The 25,973-nt window shown below is 41.5% G+C and overlaps 1 protein-coding gene across 5 annotated transcripts in view; it reads left to right on the top strand.

The window, feature by feature from the left end:
• LOC119436882 (uncharacterized) overlaps positions 1–25,973 on the top strand; it is an 86,604-nt gene that overhangs the window by 34,203 nt on the left and 26,428 nt on the right. For 3 of the 5 annotated variants that reach the window (XR_007464782.1, XR_007464783.1, XM_037703908.2), the window contains exons 1-7: positions 3,433–3,611; positions 3,680–3,754; positions 9,046–9,133; positions 19,658–19,815; positions 20,623–20,706; positions 22,660–22,750; positions 24,051–24,102. Coding sequence is in view for 1 of the 5 variants with exons in the window: in XM_037703908.2 (XP_037559836.1) it covers positions 3,577–3,611; positions 3,680–3,754; positions 9,046–9,133; positions 19,658–19,815; positions 20,623–20,706; positions 22,660–22,750; positions 24,051–24,102 (583 nt within the window). In the remaining 4 variants the exon portion in view is untranslated. The other 2 variants (XR_007464785.1, XR_007464784.1) reach the window with 2 other exon arrangements.

The following is a 25,973-nucleotide window of genomic DNA, read 5'->3' as shown; positions in this document are numbered from 1 at the left end:
ATCACCATGAGACGGTGTATGTAGTGTCATCCAGTTTACTACAGGTACCTGTCAAGATCCATGGTGTCGAAATGAAAGCCTTGGTAGACAGTTGAGCTTCAGTATCAATTATTAACAAGAATCGAATGGACATTAGTCGCTTTCACACTGGCAAAGCTCTTCGCATACAAGGATACGATGGTTCGGTGAGCTTACATAACGAGTGGGCGTCCGTAGTAATTGAATTTCAAGGACATTTAGTCACCAGCCACGTGCTAGAAATCCCAGATGTTACCTATAACTTTCTCCTGTCTCGCCCTGACATGAAGAAACTCAAGATTAATCTTTATTGGGACGACAAAGTGCCCGTTGAAGAAGTCTCAACAGTGAAGGCAAACGCTGAGATACCTAGACCACTACGAGTAATTAAGTGCATAAGAGCTGTGTATCCTGAGCTCGTTTGTGTGGGAAACTACCCGCCAGCAATGAAGTCACATGCGGTTCCATTTGAAATTGCTGATAAAAAGGTGGTACGAAAAGCTCCATACAACATGCCAAGAGAAAAGAAGGCTTAAAAAGGAATTGCAAGCAATGTTAGAGGCTAATAAGATAGATACCATTATAGACGAAACAGGTGAATGCCACTGGTTTTCTCGTATCGATCTTTGTAAGGGGTTTTGGCAAATTCCGCTTACTGAGGACACAAAGAAGTACATCGCATTTGTTACACCTTTTGACTTATTTAAGCATAATCGCCAGCCAGTAGCGCACCCAGGATCTCTGCCAGGGGGGGGGTTGACAGTTTGCCGATACCATCTAAGCAGCACTAATTTCAATTTCTTCACGGGAAATTGTCAAAAAATGCGCTTTTTGCGCCAGTTTGCGAGTGTGCAGACGACTAGTTGCAGTACTCAAAGGCGCAAGGAAAGAAAAGGGGTTAAACAAAATGGGGGGGTTAACTCGGCCTCAGGGGGGGGGGGGGGTTACAACCCCCAAATCCCCCCCCGTCGGTGCGCCACTGTCGCCAGCTGTTCGGTTGGAAGAACTCTCCGGCTTGGTTTCAAAAGATTATGAATGACATATTGAAACCGCACCTAGGTATTTATTGTAATGTCTACATAGATCACATCATCGTTTTTTCTAAGACTAAAGAACACCAGAATCATCCCTCTCAAGTCCTAAGTGCCCTCAGCCACGCCAACCTTAAAGTCAACTTCAAGAAAAGCGCTTTTTTTTTTTTTTTTCAATAGAAAGTTGTGTTCCTCGGCAGGCTTTTCGACGGGTCTACTAAAAGCACGAAGCACGATTCTGTTGAGAGAATTTCAAAGTTCGTGAAACCGTACTATGTCCACTCTCTCGGGGTGTTTCTAGGCCTTGCTGGACATTTCAGGTCTTTCATCAAAGACTACGCGGTCAAGACCAGGTGTCTTTACACGCTTGATACAAAAGGACGTGCCGTTCCAATGGGATCCGGAGTGTGAAAAGGCCTATGGCAAACTAGTCGAACTGATATCGTCAGATCCCATCCTACGCATACCAGACTTCTCCTTGCCTTTCGTGCTCAATACTGATGCGTCGCACTACGCAACGGGTGCAGTTCTATATCAGAAGTCACCACGACAATCTGATCATCAAAAGCACTACGTCGTCGGATTTTACAGCTATATATTGAAACCTGCTCAAGTCAATTATGCGCACCAACACCTCGTCGAGAACATATGCATGATTACAACAATCACGACATCACTAATTATCATCGATTTACAATACTGCAATTATTTCCGTACTCCGCATGGCACAGAACAAACAGCAATGAGATGACAAGCGGCCCAAGTTGCAGCCCACTTCTTTATTTGCGAGACGCCATACTAGGCTAGAATGTATAGCCGTAATTATGAGGAGGGCACCGATAGGAACGATGAATTCTGTGTTTTGCATAAACACGGGGTCATGTGCGCACATTTGTGAAATCTATATTGTACACGCTTCCGTCTGCTGGCGAACAACACAACATATAATAGTCTTTTTTCCCCAGAAAACAATGCAGTGTCGTTCGCGTCGTCTGCTTCACGTGCATTCGGAGTTAATTGTAAACAGAACACCGCATTTTTGTGAACTTGTGACTGACGAAAAATCGAACCCCCCGCGGTTCCCCTTCTCGTTCACTACACAATAAATAGCTGCTCGCGTTACATGTAAGTGCTCTTATAATAATTTTATTAACCTTGGCTACTCGAAAGTATAAATCAAGCAAATGCATTTACTCAGCAAAACGACACGGAAAAATATTTCGCTCGTGCGCGACAAATGTGTATCGGAGCTCCGAATTTGCTTTCAAACGTAATAATGAATGATTGTAAAATAAAAGTTACCTTGCCCATATCTCATTCCAATAGACGATAACATTCTTGCGCCGCTTTTTTTTTTTTTTTTTTAACCAGTAATCTGTATTTTTTGTTTCTCGCGTCGAGTTATGCAGGCTAGCTCCCCGTTAAAAAAAAGAAAAAGACAACTTTTTTTTTTTTTTTTTTTTTTTTTTTTTTTTTTGAGGGGTTATACGCACTGATCTCCACTATAGTACAGATCAGTGGTTATACGTTCCAAAACCGCAATCTGATTATGAGACACGCCGTAATGGGGGGGATTAATGTCGACCACCTGGAGTTCTCTAACGCGCACCCAAAACTCACGATACACGGGCATTTTTGCATCTCTACCTCATTGAAGTGCGGCCGCCGCGGTCGGGATTTGATCCCGCGACCACGGGGCTTAGCAGCGTAACGGCAAAGCCACTAAACAACCACGGCGGGTCGGCTCCACGTTGCAGTGGAGGTCAGCTTGGATTTGATACTTGGTTACAGCCATCACCTTTGGAAAAGCCTCAGCTAAATACATGTGGTTGCGTGTCCGTGTTGTCCTCAAATACCATCCAAAGGTCACATGATGCAATAATATTTGTATTACAACGTTTGCATGACATCCAACGCGTACCAGCTATAGACTACCGTTAAAATTAGTTGAAATGCACTTACGCTAAAGTGACCTTGTAATTATACTTGTGCGAATAACCGAGAGTACGTAATTAAAAATATACAGTGAGACGACAGGGAACTGCATGAGCGAAATTTTCACCAAAGCGAACCAACTCATCCTACTGCCCCAGTTTGTTCACACTTTACGCCAAACCATTGTTTGTGGAAATAACACGGAAGAGCTTCAAATACATCACCGATGTATATATAGAAACACCGGAAAGTGCTGTCGCCAAACGTTTTCTTTTTCGTTTTTTAAAAGCACTTCATTACGCGTTTCATCGCGGCCTGCCACGACCCAGCTGTACCAGCTGGCTGCAGCGCTGGTGGTGAAAGGTAAAAGCTCACGAAGCCTGGCAAAGCGACAGCTGTGCGGATCTGACGTCAAGGGACATCCGGCCGTTGGCCACAATGAGTACGAATTTTTCGCCTTGCCCGCTCGGCTGCTGCCTGTTCGTTTCTCGCGTGCGTTGATGTCCCCATTCAATGGTTCACCCCCGAAAATTAAGTTGAGTGCGCGACAGTGAGCCCGCTGAGCTTGGCGACATCAACGGCTGGCCTGAAAATGGCAACGAGCCTGTGTAGAAGCAAGACGGAGCGGTAAGCGGTCTGCTTTTGCGACGTAGATTGCGAGCTGTTCGATGTTCTAATGCCTGGTTTATTATCAGCATTCAGCCTCTAGCTTCAGCTGGACGCAACATCTCCTTCGAAACGGATGGGCTTCCAAGTGACGATGAGACTGTGTAAGTTGCCGTCCCGCATACGCAGAATATACCGTTTGACGTTTTTCTTTTTAGTTTCAACGCAGTCATGCTTGTTTCGTAGTTAGGCGGTTTGGGATAGGAATAGGCCGCATGATCACGCTGTATTTGTGGAAGTGAATGTTATTCAAATAGCCAGGGCCTTTGTCTCTACAACATTTTAAGGCTTATTCTACAGCAAATAAATCGAATGCGCTTAACCGAACATTAGAATGCCAACCGTTAACAGCGCTGCATGGGTGTTCGGCGCTCCCCAAGCAGCCGTATGGAAAACGTTCATGACCTTTAGTTTCTGCTCTGCTTGCTTGAAACTTCCTGTGCACTTCGCAGCAGCAGCTTTACTTTAATACTGTTTGTGGTACGTTGTATGTTCTTGCCAATAGCGTTCTTCTTGCTTAAATTATATGCCGTTACGTGGCATTACCACGCAACTGCAGTCATCGCCGCTTGCAAGAGTTTGCCGACGTAACATTTCTGGTCGGTAACTGGTGTCGTTTGTCTTGTCCCCTTGCAAATAACCGTAGGATTTTCATTGCTAGATAGTTTGCTTGTTAACAGATTTGCGTAGCATACTCGCCTTGACACGCGCTTTTTTTTTTTTTCTTTTCGTTGCTCTATCCGAAGGTCGAAAAGTAAGGTGGCTACGTAATCTTGGTAATATGGCATATGCTTATTCACGATTACTGTGCGTTCTTTGTGTGTTAGCGGCGTGTTCGCGGTATACATTTGCATATGCTAGTTAGCTTGAACCAAGGCACTCATGGCAGATTATTGCTTCCCATATGGTTTGTGTTGCTAAAGCAGTGTACACCCGCGTTCCTTAAACGTTATTTTGTATTAATTATCACATTTCATGTCAATTTGTAGAAGCAGTAAAATGCACGGTGAACAAGTGAGGCTGCGGGACCTAATAATACCTGTAATGTAGGTCATTTTAAAGTCAGCATTGTTTATTTTGTAGTCTGTGAGGCTGTGTCATTTACTGATCCTGAGCGTACTTCTGATTAGAAACTAGGCGACCAATCTCCTGAAGTCATGGTATGTAAGCAGTGGGCATACTTTTTCATTTCCACTGAACTTTCATAATTATTTTACCGGCCCTTCCACTTCACTCCTCATTTTAGTGCAGTAAAGTGCTAATATTATTGAGTAAGTGAACAGAACAGTTTCAGTACAATTTGCTTCTGCCTTTTTAGCAGGTATCTATACTAGGAAATTTTGCCTTTGAATTATGTGGCACATTTAAGGTAATGCGATTTTGTGCGTGCACACCACAGTGATTATGGTGCTCTGCTGTTGAGCTTAAGATTGTGGGTTCATCTTTCAGCCATGGTGGCCACATGTGGGCTGAATGCAGAAAAGTTCTACCATAGGTGGTTTAAATGTATTCGGAGACCTGGTGTTCTCATCAAAGCACGTGCATACTTTGCACCACATATTCTTACTTCGTTACATCATGCATATATAGGTAGCCATTTAGCATACTGTTTGTCTACATGGGAAAACACATATCCTACTCACCTCAAGCCTTTAGAACTCCTCCAAAACCAAGCACTGAAGATCATGACATTTACACCACAGCGATGCCATTCCTTGCCTCTTTACTAACTTCTTCATATTCTACCCCTTTGGTATTTATTTCAATATAAGTTATCGCTTCTCATGTTTCGCTTCATTCATCTTGACAAACCTTTGGACGTCCTTTCTTTGTGTCACATCGTTAATTAATACAACACAAGGTTTTCTGAACAGAATAACCTCCTTTTACCGAAAATAACATAAAATTAGGGAAAGTTTACCCTCAGATTCGCTGGTATAAGTGTTTGGAATGCAATTACTGCAGACATTAAGATTACCTCTTCTTCTACTCCTTTAAACGAAAATTAAAAATGAAATTGTTAGAAGAGCTGCTTTCTCTGTGATTTTTCTATTTTTTTTTTTTTGCCTTTTCTTTTTTTTTTCTTGCCAATTTTCCTTTTCATCTTTGTCTTTTCTGCGGACGTGTGTTTTCTAGTATTTGTGTGGGAATTTCTACTACGTGTAAATTTCTTCACTCATACTTTATAGATATACTATAACTATATAGATAACTATATAGATATAGATTATAGATATACTATACTTTATAGATACAGATTTTAAGTAAATACGTTCGTATTCTATTGCTTTAAATTCACAAGTTAAACTATCTTCATAATCTGTTTTTATGCCTTTGTTAGCTTATCATAATGAAATAACCTTTTTATGATATTTATTTTTATAGTATTATCTTGTTATTTTGTTTTTATATAACACTCTGATTTGTGTAAAGTCATTATCGCTTGTTGGATGCATCCTGCTGCTGTTTATGTGATTATATCGTATGCATTGTAAAACAGCAGGTCCCCCGGACAGTTCTACTTTGGGACCTCCTAATGTACTACCTCAGATGTACGCTTTTTTTTTTGCTCTTGCGCTACAAATAAACTTCAAACCTCAAAGCCCAGTAAGCAGTTTTGGATCATAAAAAAAACGTCAGTAATTTCTGTACCTGGCTTGAATATAATGATTTTGCCCTAGTGGGCTTAGATGACTGTTGAACCTAAAGTTACATGGAAGGTGATTAGCACTCCCTGCTTATAAGATGGATTTGGTGTATGTGGCAAAAGCAGTAAAATAAAAATATGCTCATGTTAGTAAAAGGAAAAACAGTGGGTATAGTGAAGATTTAAGAACTTGCTGGTGAAACACAGATGTGTAGTGGAGAAAAGTTGGCGTATTGCAAGCACATATGGTTGAAAGAAATGAAGGTATAGGTAGTTGAAAAGGAAATATAGAATATAGCGGTGGTTTCTGCTTCTCTGAGAGATAAAATGTGAGACTGATATTTAAAATGTCCAAGCTAGTTAGGACCCCTTTAGGTTAGCTATAGTTACAATATATGCAGAACATTTGGTGAGCCTCTGTTACATCATGCTGATGCTACACCTCTTGTACCTACTACTAGTGAAATGGCTATGTCAGCTAAAGTCTATGCCAGTGCCTAATTGCATTACTGCCGATGAAGATGTGCATTTTTTTTTTACGGGGTCACATTTATGCAAGTAGGAGCTGTGCTGGTGGTCTGTCTGCCTTAAACACAGGATCAGGTTTCACGAAGCAAGAGAACATAAAGCTTGTATCCGATTGTGAAAATGTGGTATGTACTTTGATGGAATCTTATGTACCTCTGTGTCCATTGCGACCTAAGTCACATTGCCAACTCCTAGCTTAAATATAGCAGCTACAGCTGGTGGTACGAATAAATAACCCGCTTCATCCCTTGTGTGGTGACTAATTGTGTTTCTTCCACCATTGAAAAAAATGTTCCAGAAGCCAGGGGAATTCATATTCAAACGTATAGCTTCACTGGCTTTACTCAACAATAAAACAATAACAAAACATAGACGTTTCGCCACCTATGCGGGTGGCATCGTCAGTACACAAATCGCATCGTCAGTACACATCGTCAGTACACATCGCCGTTTGTGTACTGACGATGCCACCCGCATAGGTGGCGAAACGTCTATGTTTTGTTATTGTTTTATTGTTGAGTAAAGCCAGTGAAGCTATACGTTTGAATATTCCACCATTGAGACAGGCAACATCTTGGAGCTGTCTGCATTTACATGCAGAGTAATTTTTAAAAATTGCTCACCGAATGGACAGGCGCGTCTTATACACAGGTGCGACTGATATATGTTACCCCCCCCCCAGGAAACATTGCCGTTTTGAGAGGGATGTTACTTATACAGAGGTGCTACTTATAGACCGGAAAAGGCGGTATATTTTTTGTGACACCTGTCATATGCAAAGCGCCAGTTTGAAAAATCAGGCACAAGGTCTCAAGCAGGCAAAAATTTTGATAGAGTTTTAATGCATAGCATGGACGGATCTGGACAGCTTCGTGGCACCAGCACTCGCACCCTAGACGCCCAAAATAAGGACAATAAAAATTTTGGACGCCTTAGAGCACACTGTTCCATAATTTCGTTTCCTCCCTGCATGACCGCTTGTTAGACCACTGACTGGAGCAGTAAGAGCTATGTTTTATTATATGGACGCTCCAAGCGCATTTCTGCCGTCGTCGCCGTGAGGTTCTGCATAAAGTCCAATGGCGATAAAATCGTCGCCACGCCCTGTACGCTGTGTGCGCGAGTGTTGTTGTTGTTAAAACGTTTATTAAAATAATCATAAAAAGTTTCCGCCCCCAGGAAATGAATCCATCAGGGCGGAGGGAGGGGTAAAAGAGGAGGTTCAAATATTATTCATCATTTTTGACTCTTGTAGAAATTGTAGTAACGACTGGAATATGAGGCGCCGTCTCTCGGGGGGGGGGGGTGAAAGTGTACGAGGGTGAGCCGGCAATCGCGGCTCAATGTAGCGCACGCGAGGGAGGGAGGCAGGGAGGCCGGCCTGCCGGAAGCGAGGCCGGAAGCGCGCGGTCTTCTTTCGCGCGCGAGGCACGGGGGCGAGGCGATGAAGAGGGAGGAGTGCGTTCTGCTCACTCGGCTACTGCTCACAGCGTGGCCGTGCGGACGCCATATCTTGAAAGCGATCTGCGATGGGGACAAAGTGCATGCGCCGAGTGCCGGTAGCTTCCTATGCGCTGTGCTTTCGAAGTTAATTAGTGTTGAAGCAAGAGGAGAGACAGCGCGAACGGCTGCTGCTGGTGCCTCTGGCGTTTTCGCAGTGTGTTCATATTTACCTGTGCGCGCGTGACACCGTGCTTGTCTATTTAGTTAGTAAGCGAATGTTATAACTGTTATAACTGTGTTATAATGTGAACTTTATATGGCCCATTTAACTACTATCCTTGCTTCGTATATCTCTCTACTAATTCGCTATCGCAATCGATGCTTTGCCTTTAGGGCGAAACTGTGACTTTTTTGTTTTGATACGTCGCTGGCACCTTCTCGAAGCCAAAACTAGCGAAGCCTAGCCAGTCAAGTAGCTGTTGACCGTGCTCAAACCATGGGACAAACTAGCTGCTGCATTGACTTTTTGTGCTTAACATATCTAAAAGTGTTAAGGGGATGTATGGCATGTAGTGCTGCACTCCTGCACATATTTCTCAGTAAACGGAACTCCTGTTAATTAGAGCATATTTTTCTGGTCCCTAGAGGTTCTGTTTAATGAGATTTTATTGTATTGTTAAGTGTATTACTGTTTTCCTAGCATGCTGAACTGCTGGCTTTATACCCGTGTTTGTTAACTGATGTAGCACCTTATCATTCTCCTTTTTTTCTTTATAGAGTGTACTGCATGGACTGTTCAAGTGGTGCAGCTTTCAGTCCTTGGTCAGAGCAGACTGCACCGACTGCCACTTCCTCATGGGATGAAGTACGTAAAATTTTGCCCGTGAAAGTTGATCACTATAATGTTTTTTCTATATGTTGTAAGTTTGGTACAGCTTGTCCAACACACCCTTTGAGGCATGTGAACTAAGCATACTTGTGTGCGGTTGAGTATGTTTCATCAGAAAATTAACTGTTGTACACAGATATCAAGCTGATTTGAAAGTGAGTTGCTTTGTGTGTCCTCAGCAAGTTGTCACTGCATGACTAAGTACTTTCTTTGTGGGGTCTCACACGTGCTCTTGGGACAAAGGAACGACAATACATTAGTGTAAACAAACAAAAGGGCATTTATTTCACCTTTCATACACTGATACACGCTAGCCGAATTACTATGCATAGAACAGTCACATGGGCGCGCGACAAATCAAGGAAGTCTGACTCACCGCGACCGGATAGCGAGCGAATATGTTCGCCCCCTGCTATGACACCATCGCCTAGTCGTTCACGTGTAGAGTCACGCGAACGGTGGCGCGTTCGAACGATCCGTGTTCGTCCATACCTGTGCCCTGCTCCCAGCCACGCGAGACGGTCTCGCAAAGCGTGGATCGGCGCATGCGCGGGACGTCCGCATCGCTCGCCGATCCCAACCTGAAGAGGAAGTGCCTTCCACCTTTTGCTCCCAAGTCACTCCGCCGTTCGTGGCGTTAGCATCGCGACACTCGCGCTATCTCTCGCAATGCGCTGCAACCACCTCAACCGCTGCTGGCGCTTAGCCACGCAGAGAAGCCATATTACAGGAGACGCGAGCTATGCAGGGAAAACAACATCAGGGGACGCGTGAGAGTCACGCATCCCCACATCTTATAGCCTATGATTCATTTAAATAATGACTACATAGATGAAGTTGTGCAAGCTGGCTAATACAACTTAAAGGAAAATAAAGTAATTCAGTTCTGTTAAGTTGTTGGTAGTGTTTAATGGTGCTAAAGATGTGAAAGGATGCTTTGAGATAAGTTTTGATGCGTTTAAGCAACAGTTTTGGTTCATCAAGGTGCTGAAATTTTGCCTCTTTTGTAAGGTGTTTTTGTGCTTCACACATACGTCAGCAAGAGTGACCATGTAATATCTTTTATAATAGCTCTGTCATTTATAAAAGGAAGAATTGTGATGGAAGAGCTAGGATTGTCATTTATCCAACTGAACTAAAGTAGTTCAGGAAGGTGGGCTCATCATTCACCCTTTAAGGGTTAAACTGAAAAAAATAGAGGTGCACTGCTTCAGGTTCTGGTAAGTGATGTATGTTCGTCATCAAACTGCAATAGTCTGCGATGCCTTATGCAGGCAAGTAGTCTAAACAAAATGTGAAAAATAGCTGTGCTATTTCTTTTGAATGCCATGTAGCTTAGATGAAAAATTATTCCCAAAAACCTTTCAGTCTGCCTTAGATTCAGAAGTTGATGATGCAAGATGAACATTATGTGTGTTCATGTATTAATGCACGGGCAAGAAACTGTTGCAGAACTCAAAGTAGACAACTATCTTTGTTGAAATGGGTGGGATCCAGTCCTTTGTAGAATTGAGCTATTGGTTATTTTCAAGTATTCAGGAGGGCCTACTGTATACACTTTCAGACATTAAAAAAAAAAAAAAATAAAAAGTGGGATAATGTTTGCTTGAGCATACAAGTTCTTCTGTAGTGTGTCAACATACCTTTGCTGAACATGATTGTTGTTGGTGAAGATGGTAGGAAGACATGCCAAAAGTGTGGAAAAAAAAAACAAACAGTCAAAGTAGCGGTGCTCCAACACCTTTTGCTGCCACCAGAAATGGTCAACTTAGTATTGTCCGAAAGCTGTTTTCTATAATTTTTGAGCTGTTAACTTGCACTGGAACTTGCACTGGTTTGGCAATTTTCATACTGCAAACAGGGTGAAAAAGCACGAACAACAAGACTATGACATTCCTGTATGACTAAAATGATAGAATTATCCGGCAGGCCAAATTGACCCTTTCAGCATCACTGATGTATTGGTACATTTCTGCGTTTCTGTCCTGCCAAGTTCTTTTGGGCATTGCTTTTGCCAGATAGGAATGTGGAGACCAACCATGAGAGCATTTGCCATTATGCGTGTCATTTCTTCATTTCTGTGCAACCATAAATAAACCGTTGTGTTCGTTTTATAATGTCAGAGAAAAAAAAATTAAAAAAAGCTGACACTGGGGTACGTCACCTCTGAAAAAATCAACAGTGAAAGAGTGAAGAGGAATAGAAAACGCACAAACGCACCACTGCTTCATTTGGCAGTACTTACCAGCAGTGTTGTACACGTTCCTCTAAAACTGGAACGAAAGCTTGTTCCTCATTCCTTCCCAATCTTGAAACGCGTTCCAGTTACACTTCGAACACTGGAACGTGTTGTTACATCAACGTTACATTTGATTTTTTAAATTGAGCTATAGTGTCGGATAACTCTGAGGTGAAATAAAGTGAGCAATTTAATACTCACATTGAACGATGTATATTATACGAATTTGAACATCGCCGGCAGCAGATTATCTGGAGATAAAAAGAATCCAAAGAAACGCTCCTAGACGAATTTTTTCAGGGAGCACCGGGCATACTCCAGACATGACTAACTGTTACTTTGGTGCTCGTCTATTACAAGTACAACACATATGGCACTTTCCACATCGGTCACGTGAGGACCGGAAATTTTCCATCCGCCGCGAAGTCCTTCGAGTGGCGCTGCGATCTTGACATCATCGTTCCTGTGTGGCAGGCCGGCATGCCGGCATGGAGGAAAAAACTACAGGAGGGAGCGTCACGTGACAATCTTGTAGCCCAGTTATAAAAAACTATTACAGAGAACTCACGAAAAAAATTCACCATAGTCACGTCACAAGCAAGCGGTAGTTTGTTGCGCCTCACGTGGTCGCCCATCCGCCCTGCACGATACGTGTGTGTGTCTGTTCACTGCCGTGGAACATTTACAGAAGGAACGCCGTTCCCTCTGCCGTTCCTTCGTAAATCTAACGAGTTACCGTTACAGTTGCACCGACCCTTAATGGAACAGTGGCATTCCTCCGTTCCTCCCAAAAGGAACTAGTTCCAGTAACGTCGTTCCTTGTAACGCCGTTCCATACAACACTGCTTGCCAGACCCTCATGTGCCCTTGAATCAAATGTGGACCCATGGGTTCATAGTTACAAAATAATATGCCTCTCAATCCTAATGACACACGCAAGCACACAGCATGTATCAGATTCTCGCAATTACAAGTAAGGTGAAACCTGTACAGTTTAGCTTCGCAGAATGGGAGTTTATTCACACCTAATCATCGTCAGTATCAAACATCTATTTATCACTGTATACAGACTGCAACATGATGTCCTCTGTGCAGTTCTCTATGTTTGATTTACCTCATTTCTTGAACGACTCCGCAGCCATTGCGATTGGGATGGTGGTGTATGTTAGACTAACACTACGCCAGTTCAAGTTCATCCTGCGACGCATGCAAGTCTGCTCAGCACTGAAAACAGGTGGTGTGACTCTGTTGCCACTACCAGAAAATTTAGCTTCTGAATGAGCTCTCGTAATCAAAAACTGAAGTGGCGCGTCATCATAGTTGTTCTGTCGCCATTATGTGATGGCAGTGGCGATGATGCTGGCTAGGATGCCTCTTACTGTAGGCTGTTGCGAATAGCGCGAACATGTTTTTGGTTTTGTATGCTATTATAAAGCATAGGCAATTTACAAACCACATTCTGAAAAAAAAAAGAAGGTTCATATTAGAATCGGGTAAAAGAAATAATCATTAATTGTGAGCTGCCACTTATGGCTTCAAAAGGCAAATCGGTGTTTTTGGCGGGAGATGACATGTCTTCGATGCATTCACTGTACCATAAGTGCTGCTAAGACAAACGCAGCCACTATTGGGGTCAATATTAGATTCAGGCACGTGCTTGCTGACCAGTCAAGCTCGAATTGTGTGGCGAAGGCCAATTTTTGGATGGAAATAACGCAAAGCTTGGGCCCATAGAAATGTATGCATGCCAGCCGGTGCATTTGGTCGGGATCAAGTTACCAGAAAAATTTTATTAACCGTAGTCTAATTAACGGAACTCTGCTATCACTAAACATTTCATGAACTGGAAACACATACACATCTGCACAAAACATTAGACAGTTATAGCATAGCGCTAAATGCATGCTGCTGCTACCTTTCTAGCTCCCTGCCAGCTTTTAGCTGCTTTGTGCGAGGTGCTTGTACTGTGATGATGAGCTAGGATGTGTGAATGTTGGCAAATCTGATTTCTGTCTGACCCAGGAACAAATGCACCAGAAGGCACATGAATTTGTCATGCTTAAATGTGGCCAGGACAGTACCAGTAACAGTATGCGCAGGGTTCAGAACGTCTATAATTCCTTAAATTGTGTATCTGTTGCACCCCCAGCGCAGCAGGTCTCTCAGGGTAGGAAGGCAAGGTGATGTGTCAAAAAAAAAAAAAAAAAGAAAAAGGGGGGGGGGGGATGCTGGTACAACTTTGGATTGCTCTGGCGCTTGCATTGCACCAGGGCATGAAACCAGCAAAGAACTGATATAGAAGCACTGCGCTTTTATAAAGCACTGTTGTACTTCATAACATGTTGGTGAACCTTTGCATGTAAAATAGTTTTGCATGGCCTCTGAGATTGCAGGGTTCAGCTGTTGCTACAATACAGTGCGTTGTATTTACTTTTGGCAGACTGCGACATCACTGTTAATCCTCAGACAATTGGAATGCACTGCGCATGAACTCAGATGCATGAAAAAAAGCCTAGGTTGTTTTAATACGTTAATTCTAGAGTGTCAGAGGTGTCAATGGTCAAGAGCACACTCCAAAACGCCCATTGGCATCAGCTTACCGGGGCAACAATACGAAATGGTAAGGGCTGGATACAATAGGTTAGTAAATGTCCAATGTGTTTTAGACAAAAACACATGGGATGTTTTATTGCCAAATGCTCCTGGTGCTTGCTCTCTCGTATTGATGCCCTGGTAGGCTGCTATGAACGAATGTTTTACTGTTGACTGTTTACTTCAGAATTGAATTTGGGGCACTTCTGATGCTCCGAGTTCAGTTCAGTTGAATGAACTCTGCCTTTTTGTGCATTTTAGCTCGTGTACACTGTGTTCCGCTTGTGTGAGGACAGTTGATGATATAGCAGTATGCCAAAAGCATGGCTTTCGAGATATTGGCATGCTGTGCTTTTGCAACAGTGGAACTCCACGGAGTCCATGTATATACAATGAAAATGTTGAACTTTGTTGCAGGGTGGCACTTTATGCAAATATAATGCTTGAATATAATTTTTTGACCTGTTTCACTACTGTGAACAAGCTGTGATATAACACCAGATCCACTCCTACATTTATTTTCCCCTCCTTTTAGTGTTATGTCTCATTGGATACCATAACTAAGGGAACCATAACAAAGGGGGGGGGGGGGAGCACATGTTTATGTAGACAGCAAAATTGCATCACTGCATCTTGCATTACTGTACCTTCTTGTGCTGCTCCTTCCCTTGTTGGCGGATAGTTACCTGCCACAGGTTTGCTCCTGGCTGTGGTGGCTGCATTTTGATGGGGATGAAATGCAAAAACGCTTGTGTACTTAAAATTAGGTGTGTGTTAAACAACCGAAAGTGATCAAAATGAATACGGAGTTCCCCACTACAATGTGCCTCGTATTTCGGGTTCCGGGTTCTCTCTATATACTGATAAACACCGAAAATGAACCCTCGAGGAGGTTTTCTCTGAATTGGTGAAAACCGAAAAGCTCCAAATTTGCACTGTCCTTGAAAAAAAAAAAAAAAAGAACTGACAGCTTCACAAGAATAAATCTTCTACCCTATTTTTTTTTCTTGTTGACCCAGAACACAGGCACACTGCACTGCCCTTGGGGTCGTTCCTTTCTATCGAAACCATATTCCTTGCCCCATTCCCTTCTCTTATCTTTACCAGCATCACGGTTCCAAGTAATATTTAGGCCAGGCATAAGTTTCCTGGAAAAAGGAAGAAAAGAAGACACGGGAGTACCTAGGACATGCTCCCCCCGCAAAGCCCTCTACATTTTCCACTTGAGCAGAGTGAACAGAGGAGAAGAGGCGAGCCCCTCCTCACCCTTCGGCATTTTCCTCCTTCCTTCGGCATCAGGAAGCCCCAATAAACACCGTTTTCTTTTTGACATCGAAATTAAACTACGGAAAACACCGATTCAAGGGGAAAAAATAAATATTGAAAACACAGATCCCTACTTATAATCAGATTGTGGTCTTGACACATAAAACTCCAAAGCCTAACTTTAATTCTTCTGGAGGATAGTTGTTAAAGCGACAACTGTGTGCTGGTAATATGATGCAGAAGTGGCAGCTTTTGATTGGCCTTTTTCGTCACTTTGTATGGGGCATTTTGGTGGGACTGCGCTGGTGCCGTCTGCTTTTGTAAACAGAACACTGCATTGTACTTGAGAGGGCTTCTATTTTGGTGTCTTGTTGTACTCAACCTTTTGCCAACAATGTGTAACAATTGTCTAAAGTAGTAGAGCTTTGGTTGACAAACGGGAATACTTCAACCTCATAAAGGGCAAAAAAAAAGTTCTGTCGTCACAAACTTCTGAAAATCAACTGTCTTCACAAGGAACTCGCCTAAGACAGTGCGTAGAATTTGTAGTACCGACGGTACTGGTAAAGAGCAGTCCCCTTAAGTACACATCTCATATTTCAATGTCAATCACAGCCGCAGTTCCTTTTGGCAGAGTTGTGCCACCAGGTTCTCCCACTGCATTGATTGGGTGTCATAAGGTTTCAGAAGCAAGCAATTAGGTGTAGCACTGTCTGCTGCACTGCCTTGCTTTTCTAATGGGACTGCTGTTAATGACGTGCCTTGCAAGTGCACGGGTCATGCAGTTGAGGTGCATTTGCAGCCTCGCATATTTTTGCCGGAGGTGTCCCACAAGATGGCAGCAATTGTTCAAGCTTTGCTTAGTTTTATGCCAGCAGCCAAACACAAAATAAGCAGTTGAGCCAGCTCCTGCAACCCGTAGATGCAAATCCAATTGATCAGTTTTTGGTGGCCCACTCTGCAGCTTTGAACGTGTTGTTCAACAAGACACTGTATTAGGCGTAAATGCATGTTGCCCTCAACTCGTCAAGCTAGGAAAAGAACTTGGGTTGGCTCTGAAGCTAATATCGATACATGCTACACGTGAAAGGGTGATAGGCAAGCACCTAATTGCTAGCAACTGAAGTATCACAGCCCTGGTGTGTTCTATATTAGAACCCAGGACCTAAAACGTTGGAGGCTGTTTCATGGGAAAGTTGAAAAATTTGAAGAATGTTGTTGCACCTAGCATACGTTTTGGGATACACTACAAATTGAATGAGATTCAAAGGGAATTTTTTAACCTTCCCATTCTCTCCACAAAAATTGCAAAATAAAAATGTATGTAAAAAGAGGCATTTTCTTTCTTCTTTTTTTTTGTCATTTTACAAACATTGCAACATAAGCATATGACTTGGTTCAAATCACCTTTAAAAAAGTAAAGTTAATTGCAATTCTGTTGTGTACCTATGTAATAATACCAGTCTAGCTTGGCTCATACTTATGTGTCTTTACATTTCGATGGTACTACTCTGTAGAATTGGCTGAAGGTGCTGCAGTGCTCTTTTAAGGGGGACAGGTGTCTAAACACTTCTTTATGCATGAATTTTGATATTTGCACTATTTTGACTTCAAGATCCATGGTCTTAACAGAATGCGCAAGGACTGTACACAAAGAAGGAATAGCACTTGCATATAGCGCCGACTCACAACTAAAAGACTTGCACTACATGTGAGAAAAGTACCATTGCAGTTAAACCTTTGAAGGAAAAAACAGAGTGCGAACAAGAAATGACGTAGTGAAAAGGAATCTGCAAATAATATCAGTTAACAGTGAAGATGCTACACGAGGAAAGTGTATTCCAAAAGACAAATGTAAATTAACCATGATCTGTCTGGACGGGCCAAATTTGTTAGTATACCGATAAACTGAGATGGCATTCAAACAAAGCAGCACTTGAAAGCATAAGAGGTATAAAAAAATGTGTGGCAATGTGATACCAGAAAGGTCATTATCAGATTCGTCTGGCAAAAAAATCTGTTTACTTTTGTGAGCGTAAAATTGAGGGTGTGCGTATGCAAAAGTTTCAAATCGCCCAAGCCTCCACTCTAGTAAGCTTCAAGATGCAGTCAGTTCTATTCTACAACTAATAAACAGTTTGTAAAATGTCGTAAGATATATGCTTAGTTTTGGAGAAGCTTTTGGTTAAACTCTTGTTGACACACACGCAAAAGAAATCTGGCATAATAAAAGGGTATCAAATAACCAGAGCATGTAGTATAAAGCAAAAATCCGTCCATGAGTGCCTTGTCTTTTCACATGCAAGACTCTCGGCTTGCATGAGGAACATAGTGTGTTAATATAATGCATTGTGCAATTGTTTTGCATATTCGCCCATTCATTTTTGCACTGACCTGGCTGTTTTTCACAGTTTATACATTCGCCTTGTGACAAGTTCTGCAGGAATGGCTTAGGGTGGCATAATATCATGTGGAATATAATTTAGTGGAGTGCTTTGGCATGGTTCCCGCACCAGGATTGCGCAAATGTAAATGGAAACATATTCAGAGTTCTAGTATGTTCGTTAAATGCAGAGACAGCAGAAAAAAAAAAGGCATACCATTTGAGCAGCTTTTTATGTAAACTTTCTGGACTGGTGATATTTACATGTGTGCTGACAAATTGTAGGCTGCTCAGGTAAGCTTAGACGAAGCATTGATCGTATGTCCTCAGTGAAGATATGTCTTTGCAAATACATCTGATACGTCTTAGTGTACTGCAGTCGACTTTCGTTAATTCGACCTTGATGGAATGAGTTGAATTCTAATTTTCCACTGGGTGAAAATAAAAAGAGAGGCAGAGCATCCAAGCACACCACTGCATTATTTGGCTGTATTTACAAGATTCAAACGTGCTCAGTTTTTGAGGTCGAAGTATTCGAAGTAGAAAGCACTGTTCGCCTGCATATAATGCACAGCTGATTGTATAACAAGAAATACATTGCATGCCTCTGATTCTGGCAACCAGAAGAAGATGAAGCTTACGGAAATTTCTTTATACTTAATGAACATTGGCAGCACTCTCAGACAGCTTTTTATCACCATAGGCCACATGTCATCCTCTGAGCAATCTAATGCATTTGATGATCTGCATTTATGGGATTCAACCACCATTGGAAACAGGGTGGGGGTCCATGCCTAGACTAATCAGTTTTCGCTGCGACGTACACAAGACTGCGGTGCACCAAAAATTTATTTTGATTGAGTTTCCATTTTGAAATTGGGGTGTGAGCTTACATATGAGAAAACTTGTCCCTTAACCATCTTGTGATGCTAGTGATAATAATGCTGGTAATGATGGTAAGCTTTTTCCAATGCTGTGAATGTGGTTTGCATTCATGTCCGATGGTAAGAAGCAGGCAGTTTTCAGACATTTTAGAAAAAGATGCACATTTTAGAAAAAAGATGCACATTTGAATCGGGGCAAATACAACAGTCATTCATTGTGAATGGTTGTTTCTGGTTGAAACTTTAAGGGCAAGCTGAAAGTCATTGTTTTGTGTGGGAGATTTCATGTGATAAAATATTTTTTATGCTTTGCTATAGTCTGCATATGTATGTGTGGCCAATGTTTATCCCCCATTTGAAAAAGATCAGATGAAGTAAACAGGGCATTTTAGTGTTATAATTGTGGGGTCACAAATACTAGAAAGGGAGAGCATAACAAATATTTTATCACATGAAATATGTTTACACTGGTGTTAAAGTGTTTATTTGAATACCTTTAGAACAGTGCACTGTGTATAATGATTTTGCCACATGTTCATTTTTATCTCTGTGTGGTTATTACTTTCACCGAAGTATCACTGTTATGTGATGACTCTTGGGTAAGATGTGTTGGCTGTGTTGCTGTGAATGTTGCCATCACTAATAGGCACAATTAGGCCTGTTTTTACTCTTGCACTTAGCCACTTGCTTGTTCTCAAAAGAGAGAGAGAGAGAGAGAGAGTTGGAAAGTTCTAGAAATGAGCCCTCGCTTTAACTTAGGCATGAAATCTCTTGTTGCTTTCTGGTGTGCTTTCACCTTTTGCAATGGAGGTGTCATTGTTATTGTGCATACCCTAGCAGCTCAAGTCACTATTATCACTCTTATTTGTAGTTGTTATTCTTGTTTACAACTTAGTGAAACCAAGTGCTTCATAAAACTATACAACATTAATTTTGAGGATTCGTTCTTACTGGCCACATGCTTAAGCATATTGCTGTTTGGTCAGCCCACATGGTAGCCATGTAAAGCTATTGCTTGAAGTAGTGTTGCATGTGCATGGAAGAGCTCACTTTAAAACAATGTTGCCTTTAACCAAGCACTTTGTTTTTGTGTTGTAAAATAAAACCCAGCGCATTTTTTATTCCTCTATGTCTAGGACTTCAACACTAGTGCTACAGCCCAAGTTCAACAAACCCTTGAAGCCATTGACACTTACTTGTATGAAGAAAAAGATAATGAACCCGGAGATGCTGACTTGAATGATGAACTCAAGCTTGAGTGTGAACGGTGGAAGCAACAGTTCCCACACCTTCGGTGAACACTTTTGCTCTATCCCTGCTAATAGCTTTAAGTTCCATACAGGACTATAGAAATCCAGCGCTTGGAGCAGCACACACAGCTTTGTGCTCCATGAAGCATTGCTGTATGTGTTGCATCATGTCACTGTAAGGTCATTGGCTCACAGGAACACTGTTGATGATCTTTCAAATTATTGCTACTGGCCTTTCTGACACTTGAATGGGGACAACATGAAGAAAGTCCATAGGAGGTAGTACGGTTGCATTGAGAATCTGACAGCTGTGCAGCTAGGGAGCACAAAGTCACCGCTGGATAGATTAGTATTACGCTGCTATGGCTAAGTTATCAACCATCTCTTGTTGTTAAACTAACTATAGTTGCAAGCCCCACAAAAGTTTACAGATGCACTGTGACACTTTTAATAAATTACAAGCAAGTACGCTTCATTTTTCAACTGCTGTGTAGTGTGCCCTTGAGTGAAATGTAGGTAAAGTGCAAGGGGGCGAGAAGTTCTTATCGTCTTAGTTGCTTTCCTCTCTGCTAAACTCAGAATAGCTGCTACATGTAATTTATTCTGAACCGTTCCAGTGAAACTTCACTTAAAAAGACCTCATTTGAGTGAAGTTTCCTGGATGTTTTTCACAGCAGTGTTGTTACACTTTCTCAAAATTATGGTTTAGTAAGTTGGTCTTTTGCAGTAAAAATGTTGAAAATCTTTGCCTACATTTGTTTTCACAATGTTAGGCTTTATGCAAAGTAGTTTAAGCTTGTGTTGATCATGCTTTTTTAGGTATGCTGTATTTTTTTTTTTTTTTCCAACAGTGTAATTGGCAAGAAGCTTGCCTCTCCAACGGCAACTGTTGCTAAAAGTATCATTATGAATGGTGGTTCTACCTCAGCAGAAAGGTACTGTAGATCTGTCTTGCTGTATTTTCAGAACTGTACACTGCTTGAATGAAACTAAGGAACATGCAAAAACAAAGGGAAACCTATAACAGCATTTTGTAAACTGTGAGAATGTCATACACAAGTTTTCTAAATTGTGTCCAGCAAGCCACCTTATGTGCTGTAGGAATTAGTCATGTGGATTTTCAGCAATAGCTGCATCATGGCTTTTGTTTTACCTTTTAGCACTGTAGGCCAAGGAAAAATTGATGCTGACCACAAACATAAATATTAACAAGGGATTGTGAACAAGGTTCCTGTATGGGAGCTGAGACGTCTTGTTATTATTTGTTTGTGTTCGGCGTCAATTTTTCCTTTGACTATGACTAATCCTGACCAGATGAGTTTTCGTCAAACCCTTGACTTCTTTAACACTTTCAGATGCTATGTACAGAATGTACATTGCGAACTCGCACTTTTTCCGTCGAGCATGTTACAGATGCTACTACTTTCGGGGTTTTAGCTGAATTCTCCGCTCTTCGTCTTTCAACTGTGGAGTTTACTGCACCATATAGTGAATGCAGATAAAACTAATGTGGAAAATATTCAGCATTCCAGCATGCGGTTTGGTGTTCCCAGATAAGATTTCTATTTTTTTTTTTCTGTATTTTCAACATTTGTCTACAACTGTTAAAAATTTGCCCACTGATAAGATGATCGTGAGAGTGTGTCAAGATTAAATTACAGCAGCCGCACTCACCTGGTGTCCTCTCAGTGCTGGAATTTGTGTACGGTTACAAATGTGTACAAAGCGTCATGGTGGATGTGTTTGGAACGCTCAACGCAAAACGGCGTGCAGCGTGGAGCAGAGCTCATCTTGGCTAGCTTGAGAACTGCTTGTATATCGCTGTGGAGTTTGTTGTGCTGCCACTGCCTTCTTCCTTAATTTATGATGAGAAATTTGTCAATGCAAACAAGCTATGTGGGGACAAGCTTTTGGAGAAAATGCATAGAGAAACATTTCGGTTGCTGACTCGTGTAAGGATGATGAGGATGATGTTGCTGTAGTTGAGTTCGTCTGTTTTGCTTGCATTGAAGATGGGAATGAAGAGAATGTGCGATATGTAGAATTTACAGTTATATTGCTAAAAAATAGTGCAAAAAATTGCAAATGAAACTAGATATCGCTTTTTCTCTTCCCTCCCTCCCTGTCCCCAACTAACACCACCAGAACCAACACCAACACTGCACTCTGTGGACAGCCTGAAAGCCTCTTGAATGCAGATAACACCCTGATTCCGCACACTTCTTTGGGTACATGCCTGAGCTGATCTTCAATTGACAAATATGTGATGAATACCTAGAGTGATAAAAAAAATGTAAAAAAAAATATGAACGTGAAAATTGCTTTCGAAGAAGGGAAGAAGACCACGACCAGAAGCTTTCAATCCTGCTAGAATAGGAGCCAGTTCAGAGCTGTCTCAGTGTAAATTAGAAGGCTGCAGAAGCCGATCGATGACGTGCCGCTCTGCCTGACAAAAGACCACAACTGATTTTACAGTTTCCAGGAAGGGAGGCATTGTTGTATTTATTGACCACCATGATGCTTTGTACACAATTGTGTACATACCAATAAGAAATAAATAATGGTCGTTTCTTGCTTGCCAAATGACCTGTTTAGTTTCACTGAGGCCTAGTTAGGTGCCACTTGGGAAATTTTTTTTTTTCTTTTCAAATGGTAAGTGGTGTCTGAAAGAGTTACCACTATAGTTCATAATGACTGGTCATTGTAATGATTTCACAGAAATACTCACTTAACAAGAGGATAAAACCTTGCTTCTCAATTTTGTAGTAGAGAAATACGTTTGGATGTATTTTTGAATAACCTAATATGGTATTTGTATGACAGTAGTGACACATTGGTTATGGCTTCAAATGAACTAGGTAATGTGTCCTCTTTATTATTTCATTCAGCAAGTGTGACTCGGAGACAAGCTGGTCGGCAGAGGACGAGGTGCTAAAGAAAAATGTTATAGATCATCTATGTGCCATTTTTTGGCCTGAGGTACTGTTTGAGGCAGCCTGCATATATTGATAATTTGCATCATTCTGTTTTGTTTAGCCTCATTGCCATTTGGTTTCTTGCATACCTGCAGTGCTGTATGGCATTGTTGCACAGCTCTGCGAGTGCTTGCTCTGAAAGGCTGTATAGTTAGAAGGTGGTGTGTAAATCAGCAAAGGAAGGAAGGTGCAGGTTATTCACATCAGTCCATGTATAGGGAGACCTTGGTGACAGCACAGGTAACAATTAAAGGTGACAGTCTTCTTAATCATTTTTATTAAATATAAATTTCCCTGTTGTCCATGTTATCAGCCTGCTGCTGTAGTGAGATATTCCCATTGCAGTTTGTGTGTTGTGCATGATATATTGCATTTGCTGAGCCAAAGCATTGTCTCACAAAATGTGAAGTTAGAAAACACATCATGCTTGTGTGTATAATGCTTTTGCACATGGATGGCACAATAAGTTTAAATATTTCTTTGCTTCGGCCAGGCTAACCACCTCCAATGCTGAAACTATCTAAAAATTGGTCACCCCTTACATATGTGGCTTTCTTCAACTTGCATTTCTTCCAGTAAGTGAATATCAAGCCTCTTGTCAGAATGTTGCCTTTCTCCCAGGACAGGACATCACCTGCCAGAATTACTGTCCAAAACATAATTTAATTTACTTCAATCTGCACCTTCAAACAATAGACACAATTAAGAGTTGGTGCAGGTGAGAGTTTTTAATTGTCTCTTGTGTGAGCGCAGTCAGAACATTTAAAGCTGACATTTCAGTAAGAAAAGCTCACTTGTATTCATTCATGCCAGATCTGCTTACTATACGCTGTACTTCTGCTTGTCTTTTACATAATTGTAACATTATAGATGCATTTCTGTTTCATTTGCCAAAATTTGTTACCTTTGGAACAAACAGTTGTCCTTTTCCTTGACATTTGAGACTTGTTGACCGTTATATTAAACCACTTCGTAGCTTTAAATGAAATCTTGTAGCCTCTGCTTTATTACAGCAAACGTTTTGCACAAGCACACACCAATTGCATGCATTGAAATTTAAAAGCACCACTTTTAGCTCGCTGGAACTTATCTTGCACTGCACCATGTGAAGGATTGCACACTTTTTTGGACTGTTGTTTTTTGAAGATAAGGAAGCTTATTGTAGCTAGGGTTTTGTTTTCTGTGATTTTATTTTTATATGTGCACACAAGTATCTTTTATTTCATAGCAAATATTCACTCAGCTTCATATTTTAAGCTTTTTTAAAATCAATTTGATACTAATGGAACCTGTGTTTTTCCTAGGTTCAGCTTTGGCTAGACATGTCTCATCAGCGTCTTGACTTTGACCACTTGAGTAAGGCTCTTTTCCCTTTTATAATTATGGCATATTCTTCTTAAGCCTTCGTTTGTAAAGCATTAGTCATCAAAATAAAGTAGTTTTGCATCAGATTTATTTATGGAAATGTTTATTATAGGTGGTTGTGAGTGCTGATGTTAAAGATACATTTCTTTGCCTGTAAGATTATTAAGATAACCGGGGAACCTGCGCACCTGAATTAAAAAAAAGTATAGAGGTGCAGCTTATTTCACTGAATCTTCTTTGAAGTGCTCAAGACACAGCAGCTGGTGCCTTGGTTGTGTGACATGAGCTGTGCATTACTGGCAGGTTCAAATGACCTCTACTGTACACATGCTTTCACTGTTCGACGTGTAACACTAGAACTAACCAATATGCTGACCAGATCATTTTATTCTTTTCCTGTTTAGGTGCCTTGATTGATGTGCCCAGCTTTGTATTGGGCTGTTTTTTTTAATCAGGTCACTGCAACACACTTTAACTGTGCACCCATAATCATAAGAGTCTTATGGATTAAAATTATTGCGGATGTCCTCAAGTATGTGTCCTCGTCATATATTGTATAGACCTTAACATTTTATTAAAAATTGGGAAGATCTGCACAACTTTCTAAACTTTTCGCTAAACTTTTCTTACCTCGTTAAAGACAGATTAACGGCGCAAGGCCACCAGAGGGGACAGAAGAGAGAACAGAGTGCTGACTTCCAACAGCTTTTTTCCTATTCAGAAAGCATTGCTATTTATATAGTCGTACAATAGCACACCAACCAAGCGCAGAATGCCACGACGAAGCCACACGAAATTGAACGTGGTGATAGCCTGGGGTATCTGATCTTGTCAGTGAGAGCAACAGAGGGGGTACTGATGCAACCATACTTTACACATAGAATTTCTCCTGCTTCGATTATCTCACGTGTGTTTATCTCACAGTGTTTTGCGATGATACTACATTTTTTCAATCTTGGCCTGCATCCACATGCGCAGCAGTGGGCAGAAAGCCATCCCTGTTTAGTGCGGTCTACATTGTACTTGTGTTCCTTCAGCCTTTCATTTATGCATCTGCCTGTCTGTCCGATGTAATATTTGCCACAAGACAGGGGAATCCGATAGACGACGTCTGTGCAATCTGTAGGTTTATTTTGGTGTGCTATAAGGCACCCTTGTTTGTGCCTAGATGCTGGGACGGTCATTTTGCATAGATTACCTAATTTTTCCGGGTCAGAGAACGCAACTTTGACGTTTACATGCTGAGCGACCTTTTTCAGATTATGCGCAATTCTATGCATGTACGGAATTACTGCAATTTTTTGCCTATCCCGAGTTGGTCCATCTGGATTTACATTTACCACTGACAAAGATCTGCGCAGCAGGCCTTCAGCAACAAAGACCTGCACGCGGGTTGGGTAGCCTGCCGAAGTTAACCTTTCAGATTGCTCACGGAAACTGTCGGCCATTTTGTGTTCGCAGGATTTTCTTATGGAATTATTAAAACATGAACTAACAATGCTGCGTTTTATAAATTTAGAATGCGCGGAGTTAAAAGGAAGAGGCTTGTTATCACGTGGGTAGTACATCTAGCAAGAACGGCTTTTGTGCAAAAATAGTTTAACATCAAGGAACCTTATTGCACCATTCTCGGAAAATTCATGGGTTAGTTCAAGTGGTCTAAACATTTAGGTGCACGTGAAAGAACCTCAGGTGGTCCAAATTTGCGGAGTCCCCCATTACGGCATGCCTCATAATCAGATCGTGGTTTTGGCACGTAAAACCCCATAATTAAATTATTTTTTTCAAGTGGTCTAAACCATTTGCTCACTGTGTCCAGAACTAAAAAAGCATCAGACTTGTATGAGCTGGCATCAGTGTTA

Source organism: Dermacentor silvarum, chromosome 1 (genome assembly GCF_013339745.2).
Source record: "Dermacentor silvarum isolate Dsil-2018 chromosome 1, BIME_Dsil_1.4, whole genome shotgun sequence".
NCBI lineage: Eukaryota > Metazoa > Arthropoda > Arachnida > Ixodida > Ixodidae > Dermacentor > Dermacentor silvarum.
This window is presented reverse-complemented; position numbering and strand designations above follow the sequence as displayed.